The 13,854-nt window shown below is 36.6% G+C and overlaps 1 protein-coding gene and 1 long non-coding RNA gene across 4 annotated transcripts in view; both read left to right on the forward strand.

The window, feature by feature from the left end:
* LOC138858007 (uncharacterized) overlaps positions 1-13,854 on the forward strand; it is a 137,449-nt gene that overhangs the window by 86,887 nt on the left and 36,708 nt on the right. The gene's annotated exons all lie outside the window — the stretch shown is intronic.
* LOC138855816 (uncharacterized) lies at positions 10,288-11,517 on the forward strand. The gene has a single exon (XM_070105869.1). It carries the CDS (start codon positions 10,288-10,290, stop codon positions 11,515-11,517), a length of 1,230 nt encoding a protein of 409 aa, XP_069961970.1.

Consider the following 13,854-nt stretch of genomic DNA (forward strand, 5'->3'; position numbering starts at 1 on the left):
ACATTGGATTTATCTGGAAAACATCCATTAAAAGATCGGAATTCAATATATTAAAAATATGAGATTTAGACCAAAGTAGAGACCAATTCCATTAAAATTCAACGTTTTACTATATAATTGTTAAGGAAACTTGTACACTTATTTTCAATAAAATATCACAGATTGGACTCAATGTCTGCTAGAACAACGAAAATCATTATACGTTGTATTTGGTTGTAGGGATAATTCGGACCAATTTTACAAAATTTCGGCATTAACGTATGGTATATTCAGTGTTATATGTTCACCTAATTTTCCTAAGATATCTTTCATATTGACCGATATTCATACAAGTATATGGTATAAAAGCAACCCGTAGTTTAAAATCCTATAAAAAGTATATGGCGCTATATATATTATATAACCCGATTTTATCCAGTTTTCGTATTACGATACATTACCAGAAATAGCTGAGTTTCATTAAGATACCTTACATATTAACCAATATATAATATAAGGTGTAGTCTCAACAGGAAGTTTGAAAATCCTTATACAAGGCATTAGGGTGTGAAGGGAAGTATTCACCCGATTTCATATATGTTAGCCACAAACGTACAATGTTATTTAAGAGCAGATCGAATTAATAATTGTGTTGTCCGATTTCGCCCATTTTCTCACCGCAATAAAAAATATCAGTATCAAATTTTTTGCATATACTTCTTATGTTCCAAAAGCAAAAAAACAAATCTGCATTAAAACAAGTTACAAAAGCATTAATAATATTAAGGAAAAATAAAATTTAATAGTTTGTTATATAATCACATTGTTTTGTAACCTCGCTCAGTCGGTTTGGCATTGAACTTACCTACTTATCCATTTCCTCAGCCATAATTTGTGATCTTTTTGCATGCATATTACTTCGCAAAGCCTCCTTATTTGTTAAAATATAATATGTTGGCGAACCACACCAACAGCCGCCACCTTTAATGCCAAAAATACGATACTCTAATCCCTCGAAAATATATTACTTGAATTATCTTTGTATGTATTTTGATTCTAATTAGAAACAAAATTTCTATAAATTATTTGCAAAGTCGTTTGAGTCGATTTGTTTTTTTTTTTGTTTGAATGTAACACCTAAAACTATTCGAGATAGATATAGGGTTACCTATACATCTTCTTATAAAAACAATAAAAAACGTTATCTTCGGTGACACCGAAGCTATATCTGAACAAGTTCTTCGGATATTCCACAATTGCTTTGGCAATAATACATGCTAAATTCGTAAAGATATCTCGTCAAAAGGCAAAGCTTTCCGTACAAAAACTTGATTCCGATCGTTCAGTTTTTATGGCAGCTATATGCTATAATTGTGCAATATCAGCGGTTCCGATTCGTCACGCTGAGTATTTATGTTTCTTTTTGGGTGTTACAAACATCGTGACAAACTTAATATACCCTGTTCAGGGTATAAAAATTGAATCGCTATTTCGTTATGTTCTCCCGCAGACCTTTTTTAATTTTATAGAAAAGGCAGGGTGTTAATTTACATGACGCCTCACATATCGATTCGTGATCTTTTTTTGTTTTTGTGTAATGTAAGCTTGTTTTTTACGCTTTCGCGCCGCAACCACTAAGCCGTGCATTATGAAATTTTATACTAATATATGTATTTTATAATTCCCAATGGAATTACAAAGGACACAGATACAGATATAATTCTTTGTCGAAAAATATGAAAATCTAGCAAAAAATGCATAGAAAGCTTAAATTACACAAAATGTGGGTATTTCTGGTCACCACCATCTCGAATATCAGCGCGGTATAGTATTCGTGTACATACTGGCTTGAAACAATTTTTCTCATTTTGCTATGGTTTTTTTCTCATATTGTGTGAATATTGAAAAAATCAATATAATGGTTTTGCTGAAAATTACTAAATGTGTGATTAATGCATCAAAAACAGAAAATTTTATAGTTAAAATGGTGTTTAATGACTTCATAGGAATCGGTGAAAAAAACCACACTTCAGGAACTACTTGACCAATTGTAACCAAATCACTATTGTAAATTTCTTCTGATTCTTTCACTTCAAAATATAATATATAAATAAAGCGACAGTAAAGCTATCGAAGAAAAATATGGATACGTGGATATGCCAACTCACGTCTCAAAATTATTGAAACGAGACTATAACTTTTCAAGCCACCAAATACCGAATTTATGGACCCAAGTTTCTATGGCTGATATGGCCCTTGTGTTTAAAATTGGTGACATTGGGTCAATACTTCTCGTAGCCTCCATATACCTATTTTAAGATTATCAAACTTCGGATTGACTTTGTATATAATAAGATATATTAAGAACATTAATATTAAGTGAAAATATACAATTGGATAATATATACAATACATTAGTAGTTTTGTGCTGAAAATGTGGGAAATCGATCCCAAGATTATTCCAACTTCATATAAGGATATTCGATATCTGAACAGACCTTATGTGGAATATGTCGGTCAGTTAGTTATCTCTATATAATTGCATCAAAATATGTTCTCGACTGATGACAAAAGTTAAAGCAATCAGTCCAAAGCCCATAGCAAAAATATAAGCGATTTAGTGATTATCATACATTTTGGCTTTTCATCTGACTTTAAACCGTTTGTGTAGGTCAAAATGTGTGATATTTTACTAAAATTGTGTAGAAATGTTTATTAAACTTAATGCGGCGAATATAAATAAACTCTTTCTAGGGTTTGGTCTAAACTTATAGCCTTAATGTAATGATTTCAATTTCTTGGTTGAAATTTACCTCATATGTCCATATCAAATATATCTTAACATATTTGAGTTAATTAAGTTGATTTTAAGCTAAATCTTTCGGACACGAAGAAAGTGTATTAATGAAACTAAGTGAGTCTACGACCTACGTATAATATTTATACACAAATTACTGCGATACCAAATTTAATTATAATCCATTCGGTTTCTTCGAATAATCCATTTTGAATTCATAGGCAACATTTGTATACTCTCGCAACATGTTGCTACAGAGTATAATGGTTTTGTTTACTTAATCTACGTGTAATTTATATAGAGTTACATATACTTAAATGATCAGGCAGACTGTTCATCCGTTCGTCCCTTCGTACTATATTTAATCCCGAAAATATGTGAAATCCTTTAACGTATTACACCAGCTCCCACATACTACACATCATAATGCCTCATCGCTGATTAAAATTTGGCTCGAAAACGTCAGATCTTCTGGAAATTTTCAAGCATAGCACAAGCTGTATTTTGTTCGATTTCAATTTAAGATCTCGACGTAAAATGCACCAAGTCGTTCCATGCGTCAGTCCGAGTTGCTTCGAACGGCGCCGAGTCGACTTTCCACAATCTTCGTGTACACTCTCCGCTATGGCCGCTATATTTTGTTCACTTCGTGCAGAACGTGGTCTATTCAGTCGAATATTTATCAATAATGAATGCTGAGTTTCAAGATGGGTGATGGTGTTGCGAATAGTATGCTCAGTAGGCCGATTATGTCGACCATAAGTTGAGCGAAGCACGCGAAACACATTCGTTAAAGAGCGCGTGTTTCATAATAAAATTGAACGTTAAGTCTTTGCACGATTAAATGCTAAATAATACTGAACAAAACTAACATGACAGCGTGACATGACTCACGCGCGATCTTTCAAAAAAGTAATTAAAAAAAACCAAACCGCCTAGAAATCTAAGCGATAGAAGTAAAACTTCATGGATCTCGATGGGGACTTGAAATAAAAATACTCCCCCTAGCTAGCAAGTTTTATGACATAGAAATATTTTCCTGATAACAGAAGCCATTATTCATTATTCCGGAATTTTTAAGGGTGTTAGGTTAATGGGAAAAAAAATAGTTGATTTTTTCGCCTCCATTTATAAAAAAATCTATTCATTCACTTCCATACTTTCATGTACAAGAAAATATACAATTGGTTTGTGGTATGAAAAATATGAAATCAAAACTCGTGATTGTAAATTATTTAAATATCTTGAGAAAATCACATCTATTGTCGTGCCTGATCTGGTTGTTGAGTCTTTGGGATTATTATTTATTTTTAAATTAAATTTACTTTCTAAAAATTCTGCAAGTAGTTGAGCTTATCCAAAGCAAAATTGATATTAAAATCACCACTTAAAATCATTGGCATAGTTTTCAGATCTTCTCCTTATTCGGCTGCACTAGAGGGAGTATATGCCAATAAAGCTTTATGTATAAATTTTATTATATCGTTACTTCTCTGGTTCGGAGTGATGTAGAGAGCAATCATTGCCGCAACCTGTCCGCTTTCTATGACACATTCGGCCACATAAATATCTCCTTAATTTGTTATGGTAGACAGCTACCCCGCCAGCTCTTACATTGGGACGTTTGAAATGGACGACACAATCGAAGTTCGGCACATCCACAGCTTCTTCATTGTTTATCCATGTTTCTGACAGTAATAAAATATTCGCTCGTTGGTTTAACGATCGCAAGCAAGGAGGGATCAGGGGGTGTACATAATTATTTCAAATATATTTTTATTAATCGAGTTTATTTTAAAAACGTTTAAATAAGCATGAATTTATGTGTATTTATAATTTTACGCAAATATTATAATATTATGTAAATAAACCCTAAGATATCAGTATTTTTCTATACAAATTAAGCAATATATAATATTTAATAATATGATATAAGTCCTCAGTTAAAACGCCTCTGTCCATGGTGGCACGCCATGGCGAGTTCTCGCGGAGACGGGGTGGAGCAAAAAATTTAGTTCTAACCAAACGTTGAAAAAAACCAAATAACTTGCCGACAAACATACATACATAGGAGCTTGCATACATATTAACGCCGCATTTTCCGCAGCGTCGCGGAGTTGACAAAATTTGTTTGAATCCTAAATTTTGTGACAATGTCGGTCGGCTATGTTGTCGCGTTTGTCCTTTTGCATTGCTTTGCTATTGAAAATTTACTTATGCTCTTTTGAAATACTACGACTACCGATTGGCTACTTTTTCATAGCGTCGTACTTAGATAAAATGGGCTAAATCAAAAAATTATGAAATAATAATAATAACCCAACGATTACCCTCCTCCCGCCCAACCGACGCGAGGGGCGCAATCCGCATACGTGCGGAATTAGCCGAGTCAGAAAAGGCAAGAGAGTTTTTTAAGTGTTGAGATCTAAAACTGCTCAGCTACAGAAACAAAAATTTCAACAGCCAAGATCTAAAGTTACAATATAATAACTGGTTACATTTTCATTTATTAAGAGAAAACAATAAAGTATTTTTAATTTTGAAAAGTGAATCAGATAAGTCAAATGTGCTGGAATGAGAATTAAAATCATGACATATACGGCGGAATGGCTCGTTTAGTTCAAAATTTGATCTACAGGATTTTAGCAGTAAAGGTCTAAACTGAATCGAACCGGGATATTAAATTTAATTTCAGACAGAAGAAAAGAACTGCCAACTGTTACATTCAAAATTTTCACTAAGAATGTTATGCCAAGCATTTCCCTACGACTAGAAAGTGTAGGTAGATTAATAAGTTTTAAACGACTAGTGTATGGAGGTAGACTTACCCTAGAATCCCATCGGAAATGAGCTAAGGCGAAAAGTAAAAATTATTTTTGAACCGACTCTAACTTGTCGGAATGGATTTGGTAGCTAGGGTTCCATACAACAGAGCATATTCCAATATAGGTCTAACCAAAGTTGTATAAAGTGTTTTAGTAATATACGGATCTCTAAATTCTTTAGATCAACGTTTAACAAAACAGAGGATAGCTTTTGCTTTCAAGACCATGGTATCAATATAAAGACTAAAATTAAGTTTAGGGTCTATATTAACTCTTAAATCAACGTAGTTAAAAACTTGCTCCAGAATATGGTGTTTTATTACATAAGAAGAGTGGTGCACAGATCTATGGGAGCACATCGTCTTACATTTATTGAGATTCAAATCATTCAGACAACTTTCCTCAGTTAAAGTGTATGATTTAAAAATATTTACGTCGTCAGCGTATAATAAAATTTTTGAGAATTCAATTACTGAAGAGATATCGTTAATTAACAACAAGAACAGAATCGGGCCAAGATGACTACCTTGCGGAACACCTGAAGAAACAATAATTGTATCTGAAGGTGTATCCTCAAATATCACTCGTTGTGTTCTATTATAAAAATAGGAAGCTACCCATTGAAGAAATCTTGGCTGAAAGCCTAGCAGATCAAGTTTATGTATGAGAATCGAGAGGTTTACTTTATCGAAAGCTTTGCTAAAGTCTGTGTATATAACGTCCGTATGCTTAAATTCCCTAAAACCCAATGATACATGGTTTACAAATTCAAGCAAGTTTGTTAGAGTCGATTTCCCTTTACGAAATCCATGATGAGATGAGGAAATTAATGGAGAAATCGAAAAGGCTATATGGTTAGTGATAATAGCTTCAAAAAGTTTAGGTATATACCTCTATAGTTTTCAATGTTGGATCTAAATCCACTTTTATGCAAAGGAATTATAAATGAATGTTTCCATATTGAAGGAAATATACCGTGTTTAAGAGAGGAATTAAATATCCTTGTCAAAGACAAATAAATATATTTGGCACTACTTTTTAGGAAGCATAAGGGTATCTGGACCGTAACTAAAAGATGGTTTTAACTTATTTAAATTAAGTAGGACGTCTTCTTAAGAAATAATTGGAGCGTTAATTAAAGTATTCGAATACTGCACGTGCTGATAAGAAAAAGTTTTGGAAGAATTATTACAGTATTTTGACTTAAAAAATTTTGCAAACATATTGGATATAATATCATTGTCACTTGAAATGATAGATTTGTATTTTATTGCGGACGGATATTTGGAAATCCTGCGTTTGGAGTTGACGAAATCATAAAACGATTTTGGATTACTTACAATATTCTTTTTTACTTTATTTAAGTAATTATTGTAACATTTTTTGTTTAGGTCAAAATATTGTCGACGCAATAGAGAATATTTAGAATAGTCGACAAGTGAACCGGTTTTTTTTATAATGTTTCAAGGCTCGAGTTTTTCTGTTTTTAATTTATATAACTCTTTCGAAAACCACGGACTTATACTTTTGCTTTTATTAACAATTACTATTGGAACATACTTTTCAAATAATTTTATAATAATGTTATTAAAATGAGAGACTCTCAATTCAATGTCACCATTATAATTAGGCCATGTTATTGTAGAAACTTCTGTATTTAACTTTTTAAACTTAGCTTTTGCAAAGTTAAACCGAGTACAGAAGCACGAAGTTTGATGATTATTATCCCGTACATTGCCTGCGATTTCGACAGATATTTCCAAAGCAGGATGATATGAGTCCTCTGGTAGAACAAGAGGATTACTCTGAATAACGGAACACTTTGAAGAGCTATCAACGTATACTAAATCTACGCATTTATCAAATTTATTCGGAATCAAATTAATTTGGTTCAGACCCAACTCGGACATTTTTTCGAAAAACTCATTAAAACATGACAGATTGCAAATCGGCACGATATAGTCATCGAAAGGTTTCCAAGAAGCACACGGTAAATTGAAATCACCTAATACAATTATTGAATCTGCATTATTTGCCATCGAGGTAGCACTATTTATTAAAGAAGCATGCTGCATGTATACAGATAAGTCCGAATGGGGTGGTATATAAGACAGGGTTAAATAAATAAAGCAATTATTAACATAGACTCTAATACATTTAAATTCAAATAAGTCGGTTCCTGGAACAAGAACATCTTCAGATGGGATAGAGGAATGTACGGCAAATAGAACACCTTCACCGATTCTGCTCAGTCGATCACATCAATATTTAAAATTCGCTATTTAAAATCTCATTATCAAAAATGTGAGGTTTTAACCATGTTTCTGTAAATCCAATTATATGGAAATTAAAATTGGAACTGTTTAAATACAAGTCGGTTAATTTTGTATTAAGACCTATAACATTTTGATAATAAATGCTTAGCGAATTTTTACCAATCAGTTTTTTATATCGGTGGTTGCTTTTGGTAATTTAGCAATGTTTTCCTCAGTTTGACTTCTAAGTTTAGGTTTAAATTCGCGTACAAAAGCCCCAGGTGGCCAGAATGAACTATCTAAGATCTTTTTGAATGTTTCAAGAGATTCGTCTATTTTAAACGATGATATACTTCTACCATAATTGAAGTTAAATTTACGGATATGGATATCATCGATTTTTAAACGTGACGAAATGTAAGATTTTATGTCCTCCACCAAAGTATTTTTGGCAAATCTCGAAATAAATATAGACTTTTTAGGTGGAATAACTATCAAATTATTAACTGATGCTACTAAGTTATTAGGGGGAGCCTCTGGAATTGTAAGACACTTATTACTATTAGATAGAGCTTTTGGGGAATTGAGCTCTTTGGTAGATGACGGCTTATCACCTTGATGGCAAGGAGAAGAGAGATTTATTAGGTCATTGGGAGGAGACGTTCTTTTCTGTACAGAAGAACTAAGTGTTACTTCATCGGAAGGACGTTTACGCTTAGGAGCAGGTTTAAAGGATTCATGAGAATCATTCAGGCCCTTAAAAGATTTGAACAATTTTTCATAGTGTTGAAATTTTTCAGTGAGGGTTACAAGATTACGACCGATTTCGTTAAAGCCATTGCGTGTCTCCCTATAAACTTTAAATAGATCGATTTCAATAGATCTACAATTTAAACAAGACCAACGCAATCCCTTACAGTCGAGAATAGAATCCAAGATTCTACCTGTCAGTGCAGCACATTTAATATGGGCAAGCCCATCACAAAGCCAGCATGAAACGTAGCGATCTGACTCGCCTTTAATGTTACAATTGGGGAAGTTACAAGACATAATAAACAACAATAATGAAGATCAAATAAAAGAGTAAGTAAAAAAAATTTAATAGATATATAATAAATTAGTGTGTTAATAAAATATTAATAATAATATATTCAATTAAGAACAAACCCAAAAATAATAGCATTTTTTATCAAAGTTTAAAACCAAGACAGTTTCAAAAAGCAATATAGCGAGCAGTTTTAGAAGCACTGTAACAAATAAAAAGCTAAATGCAACACAGCTGTGAATAAAGAAGTAAATGAGATAAATAAAGAGAGAAATTAGAATAAAATAAAACAAAATGAAACAAAAAGCTGACTCGGCACCGAAAATTCGGAAGTTTTACTGCATAAAACTTAAGAACATTTAATACTTATCTTGCAACTGAGAGTTAAATCACTAAAAATTGTATTAAAACAGTAAAAAAAAAATCAATTAAACTTGAAAATTTTGTAAAATAAAAGCACAAAAATACACAGCCAAAAAACTACAGCTTAAGAGCTTGAAGTGGCAATTTTATATAAATTTTGTAATATGATATCATATATTGTATAATGAATTATATGAAGTAAATTAAAAATATATTTGAAGTCGCTCATAGGCCATGTTGTAAATTATCTTTTCTGAAGGGAAAATCAGACAAAATTTTCAATTTTTGATTTTTAGCATCATCACGAGGAGGCAGCTTGTGGGCAAATTACACATGCGAGGAAATGGTAGGATCAATTGTAAATTATTTCGGCGATCTAACCCTGTTTGGATCGGTAAGTGTTAGTTTAAGTCTGACGTCACTAGAGCAACACCTTGCAGCAGGGCTGCTCCGTATCCTCTTGACCCGTGCTGGCATTGAGTCCAACCCGGGCTCCGAGGAATTCTTTTGCTGCGTATGCGCTAAAAGGCTCTATCCAAACTCCACCTCGGTTAGGTGCAATACATGCAATGGATGGAGCCATCTTAAGACCTGCGCAGGTCTTAAGACCCATAGGGAGTGGTCCACGAGTTATGTGGCCCCATGCTGCCAACGCAATACTGCGACACCAGCCTTAACGGCTGTGCAATCTGCACCAGATTCGCGCACTGCGCCGCCACTCCAACTGAGTGGCCAAGAAAGGACCTCTACGGCCCTAAGGAGCTCTAGGCAGCATGACTCCTGGTCAATCAGCAACTCCTGGTTCCTTCCACAGTCTGTCCCATGTGTCAGTCCGTAATACGCCGGAACGTGACATCAGTCAAGTGCAATTCTTGCACTGGCTGGTGTCACTTTCTTTCGTGTTCCGGACTGCGCACCACACGTGAGTGGAGTGCGTCATATGTTGCCCCATGCTCTAGGAGTCTGCCCCCGCAATCCCATCAAGTGGCGTCGCCAAACAACACCACAGTGCGACAACCGCCCATGCGGATATTACAGCTGCAACAACCACCACCTACACGTACCTTCCTCACCCCAAGGATCACGACTGGACACCCGCGACAAACCCGAATCCTAAAATTTAACTGCAATGGACTCCTGAGCAAGATCGAGGTGATAGTTGCTTATATGAGTCGGGAACGTATATCGATAGCTGCGGTCCAAGAAACCAAGCTAAATAGCCGCTCAGATCTTCTGAGTTGTGCAGGTTTCAACGTTTTGCGTAAGGATCGCGAGCGAGATAATGGTGGAGGCCTAGCCTTCATATTGCACAACATCGTGCAATATCGTTTAATCGATGGTGACATCGACCACAGGGACACTACCCTTGAATGTCAGGGAATAGCTGTCCGGTCTGGCGATGTCGAGCTCGAAATATTTAACATATACATCCGCCCAGTTACATGTTGCCCAACAGGATATCACCCGAACATAGGTGCACTGCTTCGTGGTGAAAACCGTTTGGTGCTAGGCGACTTTAACGCGCACCACGATCTTTGGCATTCCTGCCTGTCAAACGATCGTAGGCGGATGGAGCTGGCGGAACAGATTGACGATTCGACATTTTGCACAATGACCATCGCTAGCGGTGGTCTGATGAATAGCATAACCTGGCAACCTACGCTAACTCTCGCATCAGACCATCTGCCCATAATTATCTCGATCGAGAAACCTCCCCACTTTATTTATGTAGACAACCGCACATTCATTAACTTTAGCAAAGCTAACTGGGTTGGCTTCACAGAATTTATTGAGAGTACCTTCAACGCACTACCCATTCCTACGGACGTTATCGTTGGCGAGCGTCAATTCCGCAAAGTCATCGCTGCTGCTACCGCTCGCTTCATACCGGCTGGTAGAATTGCGGAACTCCGCCCAAATTTCCCAGCCGAAGTAGCTGTATTAGCAAACGAGCGCGACACCTTACGCCATGCCGATCCCTGTGATCCCCGAATAAGGGATCTCAATTTGGAGATTCGGCAAATGGTAAACCAACATAAGCGGACAAAATGGGTGGAGCACCTGAAGTCCTGTAATCTCTCCACCGGTGTGAGCAAGCTTTGGAATACTGTTAAGGCCTTGTCTAATCCGAGGAGACATGACGACCGGGTTGCGCGAGCTAATTTAGCCGGCAGTTTACACTGCACCCTTCGGCCGACAAGGCCAAACGATGTGTTACCCGACGGCTGCGCAAAATGCCAAGAGACTGACTGATGCTAAAACATCTAGGGTCAACGGGAGTAAACTATCTCACCAAGGCCCTCAACTTTTGGATGTCCACTCTTCAAATACCCGATGAGTGGAAAGTCGGAAGAGTGGTCCCACTACTGAAACCTGGGAAACCCGCCAACAAAGGGGAGTCTTATCGCCCGATAACTCTCCTTTCCTCAGTAGTGAAGACACTTGAGGCCTTGTTACTCCCATCATTTACTCACCACCTGAGTCTAGTAGACCATCAGCATGGCTTCCGAAAAGTGCACAGCACTTAGCGTCATAAGCGCCCAGATAGTTCATGGCCTGAACCAGAAGCCACCCTGCGAGAGGACGATCCTCGTAGCGTTGGACTTGTCAAAAGCTTTTGACACAGTCAATCACACAACGCTACTTAAGGACCTAGAACAATCAACGCTCCCTCCAGGACTGAAGCGGTGGACTATGAACTAAAGTCAAAACTCCAAACTTAGGAAAATTAAACAGGGGGTTCCGCAGGGCGGTGTCCTCTCCCCACTACTGTTTAAGTTCTATATTTCGAAACTCCCCCAGCCACCATCGATGACTGCACGATATTGACGTCGGGCAATGGAATCGATGGCATGTGCTCAAAAGTAAACATCTACCTCTCCGATCTTTCTCGCTTCTTCTCTGCAAGGAGCCTAACTCTCTCCCCCACTAAATCCACAGCGACCATCTTCACAAATTGGACGAAGGAATACAGACTGGACCTGAACATTTCAGTCGATGGCACAAAAATTCCGACAGTAAATAACCCTAAAATTTTAGGCGTCACATTGGGCAGTTTGTGCTTCTTCACTCCTCAAACGACCGCGATAAATGCCAAAGTATAGAGCTGCAACAAAATCCTCAAATCGCTTGTCGGCAGCTCTTGGGGAAAAGACAAAGAAACGTTGTTGGTAAGATACAAGTCAATCGGCCGGCCGGTCCTTAACTATGCATCACCAATATGGTCGCCTGGATGTAGTGCAACGCAGACGAAAAAGCTTCAGACTTGTCAGAACACTGCACTCCGGACTATCACGGGGTGCCTCTTGATGTCCCCAATTGAACACCTACTTAGTGAGGCCCTTATGCTTCCGGTTAAGGAACATAATGAGCTCCTCTCCAAGCAGTTTCTGCAGTTGCCTGCTTGAAGCGGAACCGCCTCCTAGGAACATCAAGAGGTCATTCCTTGATTATGTCGACGACATCAGACAGTACGCCGACGCAACAAACTACAGACAAGCACTGACCGCCATTCATAGTGGAGCCATTAACACCTTCATCGACTCCCTCTCAGTGAATGGCGTACTAGGAGTCAAACCACCACCTATAGCAGACGTAGAGCTCGAGTTGCCCCGCGAAACCAGAGTGACCCTCGCGCAACTTCGTTCTGGATATTGTAGCAGGTTAAACTCCTACTTATCCAGAATAGACCCCGACATATCAAACACATGTCCTGCATGCAATGAGGCCCCACATTATACTAACCACCTCGTTGCATGCCGTCGAAACAGCCCGTTTCTTGGGTTTCCCGTTAGATGACCTCGACGACAACCAAACTATCACTTACAATCCAAGCGGGGACTAGATAACCGTTACAACAACATCAATTGTAAAATTGAAGTTTTGCTGATTCTTCAATTTTACTGAAGACATTCAAATTCAATTTCATTAATTTTTATTTAAACTTTGTTTTCGTGCATTTGTGGTAGGAATTCCATATGAAAACCAAATTTGGTTGACCAAGCGCACAGAAAACAGAGCGCAGTGCAGAGTTATAAATGATCGTACTTCATTTTGCAGCATACGCGCGTTCCTTATGAATGAATTTGTTGGCGTTATAATATGAAATATTTTAAAAATATAGCGCGAGCTTGCTCCAATCTTATTGACGGATGATGGTGCGTCTGCGAATTTTTTAGTCGCTTGCGCCAAAGCTTAACTTTTTTCAAATATCATATTGAGAGATATGCATACATATGTGCATATGTGTACATATATGCAAATATATTTGGACATGTTAAATATATATATACAAATTGGTCATGTGTAACAAGTAGACGACGATTGCTGTTTGAGTTCACAGATTAGACCAAACTAAATGTTTAGTGTTCGTGGTGCTGCTTGTATAGCATAGCTCCTTATTGCAAATTTACATCAAATATATTGCCTGAGTTCAAAACCTATCACAGGTGTTGTCTTAATCCATGTTTAATTTTTATAAACTTTTTTTTAATGAATTTACTTTAATTTAATTTTAATTTTTCCCTCATTATATAAATGTTCTTCAAAATTTATTACTTCTTTTTGTTATTCTAATTTTCCTTAATACGC

The sequence above is a fragment of the Bactrocera oleae genome, chromosome 2, assembly GCF_042242935.1.
Source record: "Bactrocera oleae isolate idBacOlea1 chromosome 2, idBacOlea1, whole genome shotgun sequence".
Classification (NCBI taxonomy): domain Eukaryota; kingdom Metazoa; phylum Arthropoda; class Insecta; order Diptera; family Tephritidae; genus Bactrocera; species Bactrocera oleae.

What these genes read in the sequence shown, in the direction of transcription:
- LOC138855816 (XM_070105869.1), top strand. Translation starts at nt 10,288, where the DNA reads ATGCGGATATTACAGCTGCAACAACCACCACCTACACGTACCTTCCTC.